Below are 20359 nucleotides of genomic sequence, written 5' to 3' on the forward strand. Positions count from 1 at the left end.
TTTATGTGAAAGTTACCTTCTATTATATGTTTAAGGTGTTTTTAATACTGTAAAACTGTGGTTCTTGGTGATGAGAGAAATCTACATGGTTCATGAAGGAGAATCAGGAGGGGCAGTGGAGGAGCTAAGGGTTTGTTCACACTACTGGACTCTCACCACGCCAACCAAACCACCTCTGCTTGGTCAATGAGCAGGGAACTGGGCAGAGCCCTCAGGTCAGAATAGATAACTGGCTGCAAGGCCCAACAAGGGTTAAATTCGAAAAGACAGGTCCTGTCTCCATAAAAACCAGGATAACTACCACTAAAAATTAGAGATCTTGTTTTCCTTTGTAACTTTTTTTCCCTTGTAGTGTTGAGTGGTAAAACAAATAAACCTTTTAAAGTGAACAAGGGGTGAGGGTCAAAAAAGGACTTCTGTGTTTGTTTTGGGCAAGTAAGCGATAGAGTAAAAAAGTGGTATGGTAGAGAAGTCTTTAAGTAATGATAAAAGGAAGAATGGTAAGCAGAGACCTGTGGGAGGCAGGATTGAGGTGTGGGAAGGTATCTGACCAGGACAGAGAGTGCCCCTGCTACTATGAATGGTAGGCCCCATATGTCTCTGATGGTCAACTGCTTGGGCAATAGAGATGCTTTTATGACTATGTTCTGCTGAGTAAGCTTCTCTGAAAGATTTCTGCCTTGGTAATGAGGGGATCTGCTCTTTAATTCTGAAACTGCTGGAGACTGAGCTGTAGATTCTAAAGGTCTCTATAAGGTATGCAGTGAACCTGTGTAGGTTTTTCTAATGTTATTTTTAGTGGATACATATATGCTAGTCTAAAAGTTGTATGGCTTTTTATCAAAACAGAATATTATAATGCTTATGTTGAATAATTGTTTTCTCTAGAGACATCTAAATATTTAGAGTGACTGGTTATATTCTTATTCAAAAAGTGGCTAGGTTGTTTATCTTTGTTGGGGCATTTTATATTTTTAATGAAAAAATTGGTATTTATTGTAGAACATTTAGAAAACAAAGATAAGTGATGAGTAAAATCTAAAAATTGTTTATATTCCTGCCATCTGGATATAATCACTGATAATATTTTTGGTGTATAAACATTAGGAAACTTTAATTAAAAAATCAGTAATGTTCATTGCCAAGAGTCATTGAGACCGACTGAGGACAGCATATGTTGTATTCTGTTCCATGTATACAGAATTTTATTGGTTTGGTCCCATCTACTTAAGTAGTCTTACTCTGTTATTCTAGTAATTAATAGATAAATATAAAATGTGTTATGATTGTAAATATTTGAATTAGAGAAAATCCACAAGAAAATTTAAAGAGTAAAGAAAGACTATCAGAAGATGCTCCAATATTTGATGCAGTTTTTTTCCTTAAGCGTTTATATTCAGCCAAGAGAATTGAAAAAACTGAAGCACCTAAAACACTGGATTATTAAGGGCATGTTGATAGTTTGTTTTCAGTATTACTTTAAATATTTTTCTTTGTTGTTTACATGTAAGCTTCCTCAGATTTGAACCTGAAAAAATGTTTAAGCCAACCACTTAATTCTGCATTTTGTTCATTAAGTTTATAGAAAATATTTTAATTAAAAGACCGTGTCTTTTCATTTTTTCCCTCACTAATTAAAAATAGTACCCGGTTTAAGCAGAGAGCGTGGGCTTTGGGGTGAGATAGACCTGAATTTGAATCCCATTTCTACCACTTCTAGACTAGATGTGTGATACTGGATTGGATGTTACTTACCTCGCTGAGCCTCTATTTCTTTATATGTAAAATCGAGAGAATAATACTTGCTTTACAAAATTGTAAACACAAATTTTAATAATATATGTGAAGTCTCTGGCTCATTTGAAGTATACAAATTTCTCTTCCCTTTTCTCCCCCAGTGTGTTTTTTTAAATGAGGTGAAATTCACATAATATAAAATTAACCATTTAAAAATGCACAAATTCAGAAACACTTATTAGTACATTCACAGTGTTGTGCAACTACCACCTTTGTCTAGTTCCAGAACATTTTCATCACCCTAGAAGGAAACCCCATACCCATCAAGCAGTTGCTCCCCACTCCCTCTTCCCCCTTGCCCCTGGTTATCACCAATCTCTATTCTGTTCCTATGGATTTACCTGTTCCAGATATTTCATGTAAATAGGATCATGTAGTATGTGATTTTGTGTCTGGCTTCTTTCATTTAGCATAATGTCTTCAAAGTTCATCCATGTCATAGCATGTATCGGTTATTCCTTTTCATGGTTGAATAGTATTCCATTGTATGTATATACCACACATTTGTTTACCCATTTATCTATTGATGGACATTTGGGCTGTTTCCACCTTTTGGCTACTTTTAATAGTGCTGCTATGAACATGCCCATACATGTACTTGTTTGAGTCCTTGTTTAACTTTTTCTTGGACCACCAGACTGTTTGCCACAGAGCTGCACAACTTTACATTCCCACCAGCAGTGTATGAGGGTTTCAATTTCTCCATATCCTTGCCAACACTTGTTATTTTCCTTTTTTTAAAATTATAGCCATCTTAGTGGGTGTGAAGTGGTACCTCACTGTGGTTTTGATTTGCAGTCCTTCCTTCATTTTTGAATGGAATGTATTCTAGAAGTTGATTTTTAAGTTGGTTGATTAGTATTTGAAGCGTATTTTTCCAAGAAATCTGTAATGTTGTGATCAAGCTGTGGTCATCTATTTAATGCATAAACTACCTGAATTGTCTCTATAATAATATAAGATCAGAGACAAAACTTGAATATTAAACATTTATTCATTTAACAAGCATTTATTGGATGCCCATTATGTGGCAGATGTTGGAGATATAACCAGATGTTGGAGATATAACAGTGGAACCCTAGACCAGATGTTGGAGATATAACAATGGAACTTACATGGTTCCTTCCCCTAAAGGAGCTCACAGTGTGTCTAGACAGATAGATGTGTAAGTAAAGATAAGATGCTGTAAGATCTGTGCCAGTAGAGATAAATGCCGTATGTGTGGTATATGACCATTAAGATCCTACAGTTTGCCTCGGAGCTTAGTGCTAGAGTTTTACAGAGCTGGTAATTGAGCAGAATTTCAAATAATGCATGGTAGTTTAGCTAGTGACAAGGGAGGGAAGACTTTTCTTGGGTCAGCCTCTGCAAAGGCAGTAAAGGTCAGAATGTTTGGGGATCTGAAGCAGATGATTATGGCTGAATCTATAATGATAGATGGGGAAGAGATGAGATGAGGCTGTGAAGATATCTAGAGGGCCTTGGATACCAGGCCAAGGAGTTCAGATTTTAGCATATGGGTAATGTGGCATCACTGAAGATGTTTAAGTGGAAAAGTGACATACAATTTGTATTTTAGAAAGGTCATGCTGATGTACTATAGAGTATGTATTGGAAAGGGCAGCTGGGAATGCCAATTAAGAAGCTAGTATTGTAGCTTATGTGAGAAGTCATGAGGTCTTGGACCAAGTCATTGACAGGCATAAAGAAGAACACAACTAGGAAGTACTTAAAGGAGGTAGGCTTGGTTAGACATGTGAAGGGAGGAAGAGTACAAAGATGACTTCAAGATTTCTGACTTCTGGTAATTTGGTGAAAAAAAGGTAATGGCATTCATCAAGATAGAGCATATAGGATAAGCGTGATGATTCTCCTTTTGGACATGTTGAGTTTGAGATGCCTATTTAGATTATCTGTTAGCTATTGAAAACACAGCTCTGGAACTTGAGACAGGCCTGTTGGGGATGTGGTGGGGGGAGGTAGGCACGTGAATGCTTGAATGAGCAAGAGAACAATTTGGGAATCATTATTATGTGTAGGCAGTAGCTGAAATCAAGGGTGTGAACCAAAGTGCTCAAAACTGAGATGAGGGTGGGGAGAAGATAGCTAATCCTGGGGGACACCATAGGAAAAGTGACAGAGGTACAAGGAGAACAAGGAGGGAGTGGCCATGTGAAATCCAAGAAAGAATTTTAAAAAGAAGTGTTTAGTGCTTGCTGGAAGTCAAATAAGATCAGGAAGAAGCATCATTGTCAGTGGCTGTTAGGAGGTTATGGGTGATGTAAGCACACAGATTCCCTAAAAAGAGGTGCCTGAAGTGTGCTTGCAGAGGGTTGAAAAATGAGAAAATGACAATAATAGTGACCATGAGCTAGTCTTTCAGGAAGTTTGGTTATAAAAGAAGTGAAGGTATTAGCTGTAGATAATGTAGATAAATAGGAGTTCCTTCTTTGGAGGAAACTTCTTTCTTCCATTTGTTAGGCATTGACAGCAGTGTTTCCCCATTATCCAACCCATTGATGGAAGAAGGCAAGGAGCACCCTTAGAATCTGGGAAGGGAGAGTGAGAATAGAGACAGGGATGGTGATGGTGTTGATAATAACAGCTAACATTTATTGAGTGTATACCATGTGCCACGTACAGATTTCAGTTAATTTGCCCAAGCTATTATTTCTCATAGATATTATGTGGTAAAGCTGGATTTGAATGTAATTAATCTGGAGCCAGTGTCTCTGCACTAGATAGTAAGAAGCAGGGGAGAGAATAGGTGTAAAGAGTGGCTCGTACCAGAGTTCCATGTCCATCTGATCTCTACCCTGCTTCTTCCGAGAAAATTCATAGTCCTCAGCTAGTTCCTGCCTTCCAAAACGCCCGCTGTGATAAGTGTCAGGAACATGCTTCCTTGTTTCCTTTTCCACTAGTAACTACCCCTTGTGGTTTCCTTCAAGAGTTTTTCTTAGCTTATTTGAGGTTTTCTAAAAGGATTTTTTATTGCAAAAAATAAGGAAATAAGTGCATTTAAAAGACTGTCAGTATGCTTATGAAAAGGTGAAGTCACTCTTATGTGACAATAATAGTCCTTCAAAAAAAACTATTCAAAAAGCTAGTTTCCGAGGTAAAGCAAACTCTGTCCGTTATGAACGTTTGATTCCTAAAGCAAGGTTTCTGGGATAGGATTGTGGCTTCTCTGGTACAGGTGTGGGGAGAGGAGAGAAGAAATAGGGTAGTGTCTGAAGATACCAGTCCAGGAGGCCAGTGCTATGGTGTGGGATGGCAGCAGGAATGAAGGAACGAAGTTCATAGGGTTTACACTTGATTCTGCCTCCCCTTGGCTTTTATTGCTGCCCGTGACCCATCAGTTTGTGGCAACATGGGCTCTATGGAACAGGGAGCAAAGTTCCAGGTAGGGGCATTGGGTACCTTGACTGAGTTTCTATGAATGCCAGGCCTCCAGGTTGGATAGTTTAGGTGTAACCATCTCTATTGATATCTCCATGTTTTTCATAATTGAGGCTTGTGTTGCTTCTTTGGTTTTATAGTTACCAGTATGAAAGATCCTTAGAATAATGACAGTTTCATTGTACATGCATTTTTAAAATAAGGAAGATGACTTGCAAAGAATTCCTCAGTCTGAAAAAGTTTCCCAAGTCAAATGTTTACAGTGACAGATTTTTTACTCAATTTTGTTTTTTCCAAACCGTATTTTACTTTTCTATTTTTGGCTATCATATTTTGATTTTGTCTATTTCTAGCCTCAAATTCAAGGCATCTGTTTTTACAGTAGTTTCTGCCCTTGTTGTCATATGGTTATATATATAGCATTCAATCTGTTTGAGGAGAAGGAAATCATAAATCTGTCTTCTTAAGGAGATAGGAATTATATATATATACACACACACACACACACACAAATATACATATAAAATATGAACTGTATGACTGGGACCATATTTATTTCTTCTGGATTTCCTAAATTGCCTAGATTGGTAAAAAGAACACATTAGGTATTAAGTAAATGGTGGATGGAAAAATCTGGAGAACAGTAAGCAGCCATACCTCTATCATGTCTTTTTAGATCAAAAGCAAGATACATATAAATTTATATCTCTAATCCATTTTAGTTCCTCTTCAAGTCAGCCATGTGTAAGCCAAACCAGCACATGTATAACAGTAACTGGAAATAGGGGTTGCTGTTCATTTCTAAGTGTATTTCCTTTTCTATGGTAATTGTATGTGCTACTCTCTTTTCATAGCTCAGAGAATGCAAGCAGTATCTTTCAATAATAAAGCATCTTCATGTGTCAACAGAAACATACATTTAATGAGTACTGTTTGGCAATAAATACTAAATAAGGTTAAATCTCCAGGCATGAAACGTTTTACCAGCATGTTTTTGTCTGTACTTGTTAATGTTTTCTCCTTATAAGTATGCCTCCACATCTGATTTTAAAAAAACTCAAGACTTCCTCTGTCAGAGAGCACCTAGCAACTAGTGAATTATCATAGGAGTTCACAGGGTTGTCTTTTGGACCTTCTTCTTCTTTTTTAAAACACATGCACTTTGACTCAGGGGAGTGAATTTAATAGGCTTTTTTGTTAGAGGACAGAAAGCAAGGTGGCATATTAGAAAAAGCATGCACTTAGGAGATAAAAGTCTCTTAGCCAAATGGGTGATCTTGGCAAAGTTACCTAATCGCACAGAGCCTAAGTTTCCTCAGGTATAAAGTGGGGAATAATACCTACCTCATAGGACATTTGGGAGGATTACATGCAATAACAGATATTGAAGCACTTAGCATGTAACGGGTAGCCAGTACATGTTGGCGTCTACCTCCTTTCTTTCTTCAGTTCCCCCTGTTCCAGGCTTCCAGGGCTACTCTTGACTTTATTTCCTGCCTTCTGATTGTTTCCCAAGATTTATTCATTTCTTTTGCATTTTCATAATTGAGTAACTTCATATCTCTTGGACATTTTTCTTACCCAAACATTGTCTGTTCTACCTGAAGATAAACTGAGGAACCAGGTATCTTTTGTGTTAGGTGTTCACATAAAACTTTTATTAAAGATGATTAGCACATCCTTCTGTATATTTTACATACTTTTTTCAAAGAGGTTTTTACTCACTTTGTAACCACTATGAACACATGGTTGTAGTGCTATATATAATTTTCACCTTATCTTTTAAACAAATCTATTTTCTTTTTCAATAGTTTAATTAATACTGAATAGAGTTTTAGCATGGTGTGTGTATGTTATATGATTGCTCTTTGGAGGAGAGATAAAAATACATGTATAATATATATAGTTTAATTTTGCTGTTCAGTGTATTGAATGATTACTCATTCCTCTTTAAAGTAGTTTAAAAAGTATTTTGTTCTAGATGCTGGGGATATGGCAGTGGATCAAATTGAGTCTTTGCCGTTGAAAAGCTTGCTTTCTAAAGTGAAAAATTTTTAATTTTTTATAATGCATTTTTCTTACTTTGGTCATACATATATATATATACCATGCATCAAGGAGTTTTATTGTAATAGAATATTATATTTGGGGGGAATATTTGAAGCTATGGCTCAAATATTTTGTGTCCCAAGATTTATTAATATCAAATGTCAAATTTTTTAGATCAAATAGTGATTTCATTACATTTGCCATGTTCCACAAAGTAATATTTTATTACAATTCTTTATATAAAATATACTTGTTTTGGAGGTCTAACATTGGCTTGCAGGTTGAAAATATTTTTCATTCATTTAGTAAACATTTTTTGAGGACCTCCTATACGCCTAGGTTCTGTCTTAAACTAACTTAGTACAGGAATTTAAACTCAGGTCCAGAGCGCAATCTATTTCCTTTTCTTCATGCCATATATTAAAAGGTGGGGACAAGAGAATGAGGATTTATTTGGATTTAGTTACTGGGAAGGGGACATTACCTTGGAAAGAATTCTTTTTGAATGGTTGGGGGAAGAAAAGCTTATTATAGGAGACTAAGGAAGCCCAGAATAATAAGGAAACTGAAGTATGAAGTATAGGCGATTCTTCTTTGTATCTTGGTAGTGAGTAGAAGGAAGATTCATGCAAGGGCTTGAAAGTACCAAAAACTAGGGAAGGAGACTTCAAAATAAGGGATATATGAGGGTTGTAAGAGAGAGCAAGGAGTTGGGGATCAAGTGATTAAATACCATGAAGAGAGGAGATAATTGAAACTGTAATGTTCCAGAGGAACCAGAGAAGATAGTTATTAGGACAAAAGTGAAAGGGGATTTGGCTTAGAAGAGTAGGGAGAAAACTTCATTTGATATAACAGGAAGAGATGAGAATGAATGAAAATAAAAGTATTTTAAGATGGAGGAATGGGATGGTTATGATCACTCCCAAAAGATAGCCTTTAATCTTCTCATAAAGTACAGTAGGGTCATTTGCTGACTGGAATGGGGTGAGAGGGAGAGGGGAGCTTAAAAAGGGGAAAATGTTCTGCCATTGAAACATACTTGGAAATCAGTGAGTTGCAGCAGTGACACCCCAGTTGAGGTTAGCGTGGATGTTACAGTGATCTACAGTATCCCAATGTTCTGTAGCAGGAGTTGGCAAACTACAACCTGAGGGCCACATTTAGCCCATGTAGCCTGTGAGCTAGGAATAGTTTTTATATTCATAAAGGGTTTAAAAAAAGAGAAAGACAAAGAAGATTGTATGACAGAGACCATATGTGACCTTCAAAGCCTAAAATATTTACTCTCTGGCCCCTTAAGGAGAGAACTGACCCTTGCTCAGGACCAGAGAGAGCAAATGATAGTGTGACTCAGTGGTTGGAGCTGACATGTTGGACATGATCGAAGATAAGGGGGTGATAACGTAAGGGATACTAGTTATGAGGGTTTTGGTGGAGGTGGACAGTTGGGTGCAGGTTGATAAGGGGGTAAAGTAAAGCCAGAAGAAAGCTAACAGATTGGATGAAAATGGAGAGGGCTTGTGGCTAGATCTCACAATGAGAATGAAAAGCATGATCAGTTGGTATAAAGCAAAGATGACAGGTAAGGAAGTTGGAGGTGGAGAAGGGAAGCACAGTTGGTTATCTTGGAGGTAGAAGAGCTTCACAAATTGTCTATTGATGAGATCGGGATGATGGAGCATCAGAAGTATGATATTTAAATTCCTGAAGATGATAACAGGGAGACTCTGTAAGAAGAAATAATGTGAATTAGGTTACTAGAGTTATTTGAAGAAAGTGGAAGTGGGTATGGAGTATGAGGTAGATGATGGTAAAGAGTTAAACAAAGGCTGGTGTATGTAGGTAAATTACTATAAATAAGGGGAGGGGGAAAGTGATGGTGGCAGTTAAGTGGTCTTCCATTTGCCCTGGCAGCTGTTCCATTCTCTTGACTAGGTAATTGGTAGAGGTAGATAAAAAGGCTGCAGGGAAGATGTGGGAGGTCATAGGAGGTCACATTTACACATAGTCTTTGAGGATGGGAGAAGCAAGGTGGTAGATTCATTTCAAGTTGTAAAATGAAGCCCTCAAAATAAAAGTAGTTGATTTTTTTTTTGCACAGATGTATAAATGTGTTACTTATACAGCTCTTCCTGTAAAGACTTTTTGACGTTAGTACTATTTACTATAAAGTAAAGTTCATTTTTTTGTACTAATGAAATTATTAAGGGATTAATACTAAAAATATCTCTCTTTACTTAACTATGAATATATACAAGAGTAACCTGGCAGGTAATCTTCATTTGGAATATTAAAACTGTCTTGATTGGGCTACAAATAACTAATAGATACAAATCACTTGGGCATGATAGTGGTCCTTCCATGACAATGTTAATGTAGAGTCTATATTATAGCTTATGAAGCTTTACTATTAAACATACATATAGGAACATAATGTATTTTAGCCACTAAAAAAAAAAAAAAAAAAAAAAATCTAGTTAGGGGGATTCCCCTGGCGTTTAAAAGATGAAGCAGGAGCCGTTGGTAGCTGCTTTGTTATGTTTTTCTATATTGGTGGCCAAAATGATTCCTGTATTTATGGCATAATTTTCTGAAGGAAAAACTCTTTTCTGTGCCAAGGACTAAAAATACGAGAAGCAGACAAAAGGTAAATTGACAGAAATTTTCACTGTGCTAATTAAGTGGGAAGTTACTGGTTCTTATTATAAAAGCCTCTATTTTTTCTGGAGAATCAGACTATATCCTGATAATCTGAAATCTTAAATACCAAAAACGTCATTTTAAATGGTACCTTTATTTTAAGTGGTTTTCAATGAATGACCTTTGGAATATTTTTAAAGATTGAGTTAAATTTCTTTTGAATCATAAGAAGAAAATACCTTAATTATGTCATTTATTTTAATTGTATTTTTGTGTTGTGTGTTTTTTCCCTCAGTTCCTGTTACAAAGAATATAGCAAAAACACAGCCTTCTCCTTCCAAAGCAACCCAGCGTTCAATGCAGTCTCTACAGAAAACTGCTGTAATATTACCAACACAGCAGATCAGGAAATCAGGTCGTACTAAACCACCTGCACATACTTCAGTCCCCAAGAAGGGGAGTTCTGTTAAAAATATCACACCAAGGAAAAAAGGCCCAAACTCAGGAAGAAAGGTTAGTTGTATTTCCTACTAATTTGCATTACAGGTCTCTGTAGTGCCTTATTATTAAACACACAGTTTAGGACTTACTAAGAGTGTTATGATGCCTTTTAGGAATGTACCAAGAGTGTATAAGGCTTTTTACAAGGTGGAGCGGGGAGGGGAACGGAAAGATTGGGAGTTTGGGACTAGCAGATGTAAACTATATATAGGATGGATAAACAACAAGGACCTACTATATAGCACAGGGAGCTATATTCAATATCCTTAAACCATAATGGAAAGAAATATGAAAAAGGATATATAGCTGAGTCACTTTGCTATACAGCAGAAATTAAACACAACATTGTCAATCAACTATACCTAATTAAAATTAAAAAATAAGTATATAAGGCTTTTTAAGGCCTGTGTAACAATCAAGATTGTTATTTCTTTTCTTGGATAAATTTAAAACTAAATAGTGTTCGACCTCTTCAAAACCACATTGAAAATACTGCATGAGTGTATTTATGTTCGAGCCAGTTTATTTAAAACTCAGTATATTTTAAAAATCAATGTGAAGTGAATTTTACTGTACATAGATTATACCTCAGTAAAATGGGGGTGAGGGGGAAATCAGTGTGATAAATTCAGTGATGCTAAAGTCACATCCTACCTAACTGACTCTCCCCCAAAGAAAACAACTCTAATACCTGGAAGTAATAGAAAAAGCAGCTACCCGAAGACACTGGAGAATGAATGGAAGCAGACAGACTGTGGTTGGGGGGAATACACATAGGAGGAGGGGTGTTATACGAAATGCTATATTCAGCAAACATACTCTTCAAGAATGAAGAACTAAGGACATTTTCAGGTAAAAGCATACAAAAAATTCATCACTGGCAGACAAACACCATAAGAAATGCTGAAGGAAGTTATCTCTAGGTAAAAATACTAATGACTTTCTTTTTGCTTTTTTCCTCTTAATTTCCTTATAAAAATAGGACTATTTAAAGCAATAATTATAATACAATACAGTCTTGTGGGGTTTATAACATACATAGATATAATACATAAAAAAATTATAGTATAAAGGCTTAGGGGTTGGGGATATGGATTTGTAGCATTGCAAGGTTTCAACATTTTCTGTTAAGTAGTACAATATTAACTTTGTGTGGATTGTACATTGAAACTCCCAGAGCATATTGTAAAAATACAAATGCAAAGAAATATAGCTAAAAAGCCAGTAGGAAAATTAAAATAGAATTCTAAGGACTATTCAGGTAATCAACAACAACAAAAAAGAGGAAAGTAAGACAGAGGAACAAAACACAGAGGAAACAAACAGAAAACAAATAATAAGTGGTAGACCCAGACCCAAACTTATTAATAATTACTTTAAAAATTAGTAAACTAAACTTTTCAATTAGAAGACAGAGATTATCAAAATGGATTTTTTAAAAGATCTAAATACATCCTGTCTACAAGAAATACGCTCTAAATATAAAGACATAGAATCTCTCTAGATCTGTTAGAACTGAGTTAAATTTCAGCAGTATTACCTTAAACATTTCTGAGTTCAGCCACCTGATATCAATATATATAACGTTTCTATTTTGTTACAACTAATGTTTGCAGTATGGAGCAAAATGACAATACCATTTTGATTTTAAAAACTTACATTGGTATTTTATTTTAAAAGGCATTCAAAATTTATAAAATAAAAATCAAAAGTCAGGGCTTCCCTGGTGGCGCAGTGGTGGCCTGCCGATGCAGGGGACATGGGTTCGTGCCCCGGTCCGGGAAGATCCCACATGCTGCGGAGCGGCTGGGCCCGTGAGCCATGGCCGCTGAGCCTGCGCGTCTGGAGCCTGTGCTCCGCAATGGGAGAGGCCACAACGGTGAGAGGCCCGTGTACTGCAGAAAAGAAAAAAAAGAAATCAAAAGTCAATAAAACTGAATATTTTTCAAATATAAAATCATAAATATTGAAAAAATCAAATAAGCACATTATTCTAATGTAAATTCTTAGCAGATGAAATTTTTTAAATTAAAAATAAATTATAAGGGGACTTCCCTGGTGGCGCAGTGGTTAAGTCTCCACACTCCCAGTGCAGGGGGCCTGGGTTCAATCCCTGGTCAGGGAACTAGATCCCACACGCATGCCGCAACTAAGAGTTCGCATGCCACAACTAAGGAGCCCTCGAGCCGCAACTAAAGGAGTCCACCTGCTGCAACTAAGGAGCTGGAAAGCCACAACTAAGGAGCCCTCCTGCCACAACTAAGACCCAGTGCAACCAAATAAATAAATATTTTTTAAAAATAAATTGTATAAACTTAAGGAAAGTTAATGAAATTTAAAGGCAAATCATTTATTTTAAATGCATTTTAAAAATTAAAATGTATCAAGGGTGTCATTGATGCATATATTTAGTACATATTTTCCAGTTGCTGAAAAAGTCTTTGTGATTAGCTGGTATATGGTCAAGATATGATAACTCCAAAAAGTTTCTCTTCATTCTTTTACTTTCAAATAATTCCAATGCTGGTTTGACAATTTTGAAGAGATCTTTTTGAAAATATTGTTGTATGGTGGTGAGGAGGGGCAAGGGAAAGATAATGTAATTTTTTTGATAATAAACTTTTTTGTTGCAAAGGAAGCATTTCAATCCACCTTCATCTTTTTTGGCTTCATTATTTCATCATAAAAAGATGAAGATTCAACTCTTTGAACTAGAGTAAGAATTGTTTTTGCTGTACTCTCCTTTGTCAATTATTTTCTTCCCTTCCTTAAGCATTCTAGAAGTATGGAAGTGTGGAAGCACATTTTCCAAATAAATGTATTCAATTTACATTGTTAGTGCAAACACACTATTTTGGTATGTCTTAAGTCAAAGGATTTAGATTTTAGATTTTTAAAATACTGAAAGAACGAGAATATATTGACACAATAATTGTAATTTAGTATTTTCAAAATAATTTACTAAGATACTGTGAACCCAAATGACAGTCACTAATTTAAACAAATAAAGAAAAATCCAACAACACTGTTTGTGTTTTTCTCCTTTTTCCCTGCCTTTTAAATATCTTCTATTATTGCCTTTTCTAGGCACAAGATCCCCTTCTCTGATACTGAAGAGTTGTGTTAGAAGATAGCTCCTAGAAAACCCCAAGAGTTGATATAAAATAAACAAAACACTAGTGATGTTAATAATACCCATGAGACATTTGGTTCTTACATACAATAGGCATAATTTTGTATGGACTTCAGCAAGCCACTGACAATTTTGTCATAATTATCGTATGTAATATGGAGAATTGCAGGCTAGATATGGTAAAAACCCAGATGAGTGACTGCTTTCTGAAGACAAACTTTGTCCTCTGCCTTGTTGAGTTCCCCCACCCTCATCTGATGAATTGCTGGATTAGATTTCCAAACTACTTCAGCAGTGTAAAAAACTTACTGGGAACCTCAAAAATAAAACAAGTTTTACAGAGTGAATTATTTTGGCTAAAGTGTGACTAGTTGGAACAGGGGGTAGCATTGGGAATCCCAGCCTCTTGGTCTCTTCCTCTCCTACCTGACCAGCTTATGGGCCCCTCTTAGGAGCACAGTTTGAAAAGTACTGCAGTTTGTGACACAGGGATTTCCAACCCAGAGGACTTCAGACAACTGATCATTTGTGAACCAGTGATGCCAATAATTTTATGACCTCCTTATCTAGGAATATTTTTTTTTTAATAGGAAAAACGTATTCCTGTTGTATGTTCCACATCTTCAGCTTCTGTCAGTATGCTGGCCAGAGGACGTGGTGGTGTTTTATATGATAAGGATACTGTTCCTGGATCATCTAAAATAGTGATGTCTACAGGTAAATTAATATTTTTAAAAGAGCGTAAAATTAGTTATCTTTTGTTGTATTATTTTCAGTGTCTTTGAAGTCCTGGAAATAAAATAAGAGGGAAAAAAGATGATAGTAAACATTTCTTATAGCATTTTTCATATTAAAATATTTTGAAATTCTGATTGTTCATTTTGATGTCAAGGAAAAACAGTTTGTTTAAATACATAAGTCACTTGAAAATTCAACACCCTTAAGATATCCCTCTTGGTAAGATTTATAAAATTTACATTATTGTCAAATCTATTCTTGTTTTCCCATGATCTCATTTCACAATTTGTCTTTTTTGTCTTGTATGTATTTTTAAGGTACCTCAAACCTTATTTTAATGCCTTATAAAATTTTCACAGATCCTTGCCTGTCAGGGGGCATGATGACTTTAAATTGTTTTTTGCTATGTGAAGAGTGTGAAATGACAGACACCCAAACTAGTCAGTCCCTTTTATTTGTCGTTTCCTGCAAATTTCCTTATTCCTTTCCTGTTACTTAAAGCAAGTTTTTTTGCTCCCTCTCCTAGATCCTTAATTATCTCTCTTACATTCTTCTGTTCCTTGGACTTTTCCCCTCAATTTTTCTTTTCTTATTAAAAAGAAATTATAATTTAATTTTTTGAAATAGAAATCACTTTAAAAATGATTATTGTAACATACCCCCCCCCCCTTTTTTTGGCTGTGTTGGGTCTTTGTTGCTGCGCATGGGTTTTCTCTAGTTTTGGCGAGCGGGGGCTACTCTTTGTTGTGGTGCACAGGCTTCTCGTTGCAGTGGTTTCTTCTCTTGTTGTGGAGCACGAGCTCTAGAGTGCAGGCTCAGTAGTTGTGGTGCACGGGCTTAGTTGCTTCGCAGCATGTGGGATCTTCCCAGACCAGGGCTCGAACCCGTGTCCCCTGCATTGGCAGGTGGATTCTTAACCACTGTGCCACCGGGGAAGCCCGTTACATACCTCGTTTTGTCTCTTTATTATTTCTGATTTTTAGTCCATTAGGAGGGGAGCCTAGCTAAATGAGTATAAACATTGAAATCCTTGTTTAGCTCACTTGTGTTCAGTAGAACTTTGTCCATGCCATCAGCACCTCAGGTTAAGTTTTTAATAGGTGTTTCATTTCTGTGACAGAGTCTATCCTTTCTCTGGCTATTGCCACAAAGCTTAAGTATCATATATTTCAACATAGTGAAAGTGAGATTAATTTTTTTTTGGTTTTTTTTTTTTGCGGTACGTGGGCCTCTCACTGTTGTGGCCTCTCCCGTTGCGGAGCACAGGCTCTGGACGCGCAGGCTCAGCGGCCATGGCTCATGGGCGTAGCCGCTCTGCGGCATGTGGGATTTTCCCGGACCGGGGCACGAACCCGTGTCCCTTGCATTAGCAGGCGGACTCTCAACCACTGCGCCACCAGGGAAGCCCTTAATGGGTTTTTATTGTACTAAATATAGACTGTATACATGAAAATTTTGCAATAAATTGAGTAGTGGATAAAAATAATGTGCCTCTTGATTTAGGGGGACAATATATTTTCTGTTAATAATTATATCACGTTGTGTGTTAATTTGTATTTGTTGATTCTCAGTGAAGAAAAATTATAGAAACTTGACTGATTGTGATTATAGATTATTTGCTTCTAAATTCTAAATGCTTTTATTATACGAAGGGAAGCATTTATTTTTAAAATTTTCTTCCATGAACCTCGGCATGTATATAAAGAACATTTTTATTTTCTTAAAAATTAATGAAAAGGGCTTCCCTGGGGGCGCAGTGGTTGAGAGTCCGCCTGCCGATGCAGGCGGACATGGGCTCGTGCCCCGGTCCGGGAAGATTCCACATGCCGTGGAGCGTCTAGGCCCATGGGCCATGGCCGCTGAGCCTGTGCGTCCGGAGCCTGTGCTCTGCAACGGGAGAGGCCACAACAGTGAGAGGCGTGTGTACCGCAAAAAAAAAAAAAAAAAAATTAATGAAAAAAATTTCTCTAGGTCATTAGAACTTACTGTGACACATATCTGAAATGATTTGGTTACTTTAGAAAATACTATATAACGAGAGTGCAATATTGTTGATTTAAAATAAATTCAGTCCAAAAGGAGTGTGCTAATATGACCAGTTTTGAAAGAAAATTCTTATACTGTGATTGCTGTTAAAAAGTGAAAATATTCTTGACTTTAAGCCATTTTATATAACCTGAGAATGTGTGAAGAATTGTTTTATGATGTTACTAAAACTTGTATTGTTTTTATTATAATCAGTTTGGGCAGAATTCTAGAAAATTGAATAAGCATTTGGATTATTTATTTCTAGATTTCATATATTTACAAAATGTGAAAATATATTTACATACATATTTTTAGGTAGCAGAAATGATCACCGATAGTAACTATGTTTAGGTTATCTTTGAGTGAAGCGTGGCTAATGGGATATACAGTGATTGATTATGTAGTGTTTATGTTCCTTCTAACCAATCTCATTGTTTGTTATATCTATATACACATTTTTAATCAAGTCTGTGTCTATGTAAACAAATATGGAAGCTCTGGCCCTTACCTGGATCAGAATAAAATCCAGCAGCTGCCCGATCACTTTGGCCCAGGCCCTGTCAATGTGGTGCTCCGGCGGACGGTGCAGGCCTGTGTGGATTGTGCCATTCAAAGTAAGACTGTTTTTGGATTCCTTAAGCCAGATGATCGTGGAGGAGAAGTGATAACCGGTATGCTCATCTAATCCTTTATGAGCTTTTATTCCCTAATTTGTTTTTAGGTTTCAAGAAGGCAAGGATTTTATAATACATAGATTATTTTATAAATTTATATTCTGTTAACTATAATATTTGAATACTATATTAATGTAATAGAATATGGATAATAATTATATGTTTATAGACTTTTAACCCTGGTTTGGAAAGTTTAACTTTCAAAATAGACAAATAATGTCAGAGTAATACTGTATATTGAGGTAAGAGGTACAGATTTTTCCTTTTACCTGCTGTATTAAGCTCACTATAGATAAAGTGAGCTTAATATATTTTAATATTTTTAGAAAACAGACTAATCTGTAAGAATCTCTAAGTAAAAAATGTGATTCAAGAAGTAAGAGGTAAGATACACATGGCTTTCATGATTGTATGATCAGATACTGCATTTGTACCCATGGAATGTTTGGAAGAGCAGAAACTATTGTACATCAGTGGGTTTCTGTTGTTGTTGTTTACTTTATGAATATTTTTAAACGAGAATGCTTTTATTAGTTCAGACTGTGTGTTTGAATGAGAGGAACTTTTATAATTTAAGATTATTCCTTTATAAATTACAAAAACCACACGTTAGATTTATAATACATTTCCTAAATTGATGACTTTCATTTTGATGTGGTTCTCATCTTTCTGTGATGTAACTCTGACATCTTTTCTTCCTTATAATAGCCTCCTTTGATGGGGAAACTCATTCCATCCAGCTCCCTCCAGTGAACAGTGCATCATTTGCTCTTCGCTTTCTTGAGAAATTGTGCCACAGCCTGCAGTGTGATAACCTTTTGAGTAGCCAGCCTTTTAGCTCTTACAGAGGTAATGGTCATAGTCCTGCAGAGCATGATCAAAATAATTCAGGTAAGAGAAAATGTAAAATTTTATACTGTGCTTCTATTTTATATTAGATTCTACATTAACTTGAGAATCTTAAATAATTCAGTTTTTCCTGCGTCTTCCTCAAAGTAAACCTTTTAGCCACAGTGAACTAATTAGACATGTATAATATATAGTTTTTATTCATTCAAAGTGGAAAAGTCATTTCTTATTGTATTCATAATTAACTTGAGAATCAAAACCTGAAACGTGTATCATTGTGGGGTCTTTTTGTTTTTTAAAATTTATTTATTTATTTTTGGCAGCGTTGGATCTTCGTTGCTACGCATGGGCTTTCTCTAGTTGTGGGGAGCGGGGGCTACTCTTCGTTGTGGTGCGCAGGCTTCTCACTGCGGTGGCTTCTCTTGTTGCGGAGCATGGGCTCTAGACATGCAGGCTTCAGTAGTTGTGGCTTGCGGGCTCCAGAGCGCAGGCTCAGTAGTTGTGGTGCACGGGCTTAGTTTCTCCGTGGCATGTGGGATCTTCCCGGACCAGGACTCGAGCCCGGGTCCCGTGCGTTGGCAGGCGGATTCTTAACCACTGCGCCACCAGGGGAGCCCCCCCAGTCCTCTTTTAAGTACTGTCTGTATGGTATATTTTTTCCCATCCTTGTACTTTCAACCTATTTGTGTGTTTGAATTTAAAGTGTAAGTTTGTAATACAACTTTAAAAAAAACCCATTCTGCCAGTCTGATTTTTTACTGGAGTGTTTATTTCATGTACATTTAATTTAATTACTGATAAGGTAGGATTTACATCTACCATTCTGTATGTCTCTCTTTTTTTTCGGGGGGGGGGGTAGTCTTTTCCTCCATTACTGCCTTCTTTTGTTTTAAGTAGATGTTTTCTTGTGTACCATTTTATTTTCCTTCTTCTTTTTACTATTTTTTTGAGTTATTTTCTTAGTTAGTTGCCTTGGGGATTACAATTAACATCTTAATTTAAAACAGTCTAGTTTGGATTAATACCAACTTAATTTTAATATTATGCCAAAACTTTGCTCCAGCATAGCTTTGTTTTCTGCCCACTTCTTTGTGCTATTATTGTCATACAAATTATATTTTATACGTTATAAGCTCCCAAATACAGTTTTATAATTATTGCTTTTTTAAAAAAGAAATTTATTTATTTTATTTATTTATTATTTTTGGCTGCGTCAGGTCTTTGTTGCTGCGTGTGGGCTTTCTCTAGTTGTGGCGAGCGGGGGCTATTCTTAGTTGTGGTGCATGGGCTTCTCATTGCAGTGGCTTCTCTTGTTGCAGAGCACGGGCTCTAGGCGCGTGGGCTTCAGTAGTTGTGGCTTGCGGGCTCTGGAGCACAGGCTCAGTAGTTGTGCCTTGCAGGCTCTGGAGCACAGGCTCAGTAGTTGTGGCGCACAGGCTTAGCTGCTCCGTGGCATGTGGGATCTTCCTGAACCAGGGCTTGAACCTGTGTGCCCTGCATTGGCAGGTGGATTCTTAACCACTGCGCCACCAGGGAAGTCCTATAATTATTGCTTTATGTAGTTGTCTTTTAAATGAGAAAGGAGAAGAAAAGAGTTATAAACACAAATATATTTACTGGTACTGTTTTTTTTTTTTAATGTGGATTTAAGTTATTCTCTATTTTCATTTCAACTTGAAGGAGTCTCTCTAGTATCTCTTATAGGGTAGCTCTCTACAAGTGAGGAATTCTCTCAGTTTTTCTTTATGGAGAATTTCCTATTTTCTCCTTCAGTTTTTAAAGTTTAGTTTTGCTAGATATAGAATTCTTGGTTGACCGTCTTGTTTCAATGCTTTGAATATGTCATCCCACTTCCTTCTAGCCTCTGTAGTTTCTGATGAGAAGTCAGTTGCTAATCTTATTGAGGATCCTTTGTATGTGATGATTTGCTTTTCTCTTGCTGATTTCAAGATTCTCTTTGTCTTTTGCTTTTGGTGGTTTGACTTTTTTCTAGGTGTGGATATCTTTGCATTTATCATAATTGGAGATTGTTGTGCTTTTTGGATTATGCAGATTAATGTTTTGCATTAAAGTTGGGAAGCTTTTAGACATTATTTCTTCAAATAGTCTTTTTGCTCCTTACTCTCTCTGTCCTCTCCTTCCAGGACTCTCCCATTATGTTTATTCTGGCATGCTTGATGGTGTCCCACAGGTCTCTGAAGTCTGTTCATTTTTTCTCTCTCTCTCTCTTTTTTTTCCTGTTCCTCAGACTATATAATCTCAATTGACCTCTTAAAAAATTTGGTGATTCTTTCTTCTGCTAATTCACATCTGCTGTTGAGCCCCTCTAGGGTTTTGTTTTGTTTTTTAAATTTCATTTATTATACTTTTCAAGTCGTGAATTTCTATTTGGTTCTTTTTATAATTTTTATTGCTTTATCGATAGTGTGAGACATTGTTCTTACACTTTGCTTTAGTTCTTTAGACATGATTTTTTTTTTAAGTTCTTTAAACATATATAAAATAACTGACTTGATATCTTTGCTTAGTAAGTCCAGTGTCTGGGCTT

At 36.3% G+C, this 20359-nt stretch overlaps 1 protein-coding gene across 5 annotated transcripts in view; it reads left to right on the top strand.

Annotated features, from left to right (window-relative positions):
* The window catches only part of SCML2 (Scm polycomb group protein like 2), an 86661-nt gene that overhangs the window by 56655 nt on the left and 9647 nt on the right, over nucleotides 1–20359 (top strand). For all 5 annotated transcript variants that reach the window (XM_033849560.2, XM_033849563.2, XM_033849559.2 and 2 more), the window contains 4 exons: nucleotides 10184–10401; nucleotides 14113–14239; nucleotides 16756–16959; nucleotides 17671–17853. In XM_033849560.2, the coding sequence (XP_033705451.1) occupies nucleotides 10184–10401; nucleotides 14113–14239; nucleotides 16756–16959; nucleotides 17671–17853 (732 nt within the window). The remainder of the gene's footprint in view (nucleotides 1–10183; nucleotides 10402–14112; nucleotides 14240–16755; nucleotides 16960–17670; nucleotides 17854–20359) is intronic.

The sequence above is a fragment of the Tursiops truncatus genome, chromosome X (genome assembly GCF_011762595.2).
Source record: "Tursiops truncatus isolate mTurTru1 chromosome X, mTurTru1.mat.Y, whole genome shotgun sequence".
Taxonomy (NCBI): Eukaryota; Metazoa; Chordata; class Mammalia; order Artiodactyla; family Delphinidae; genus Tursiops; species Tursiops truncatus.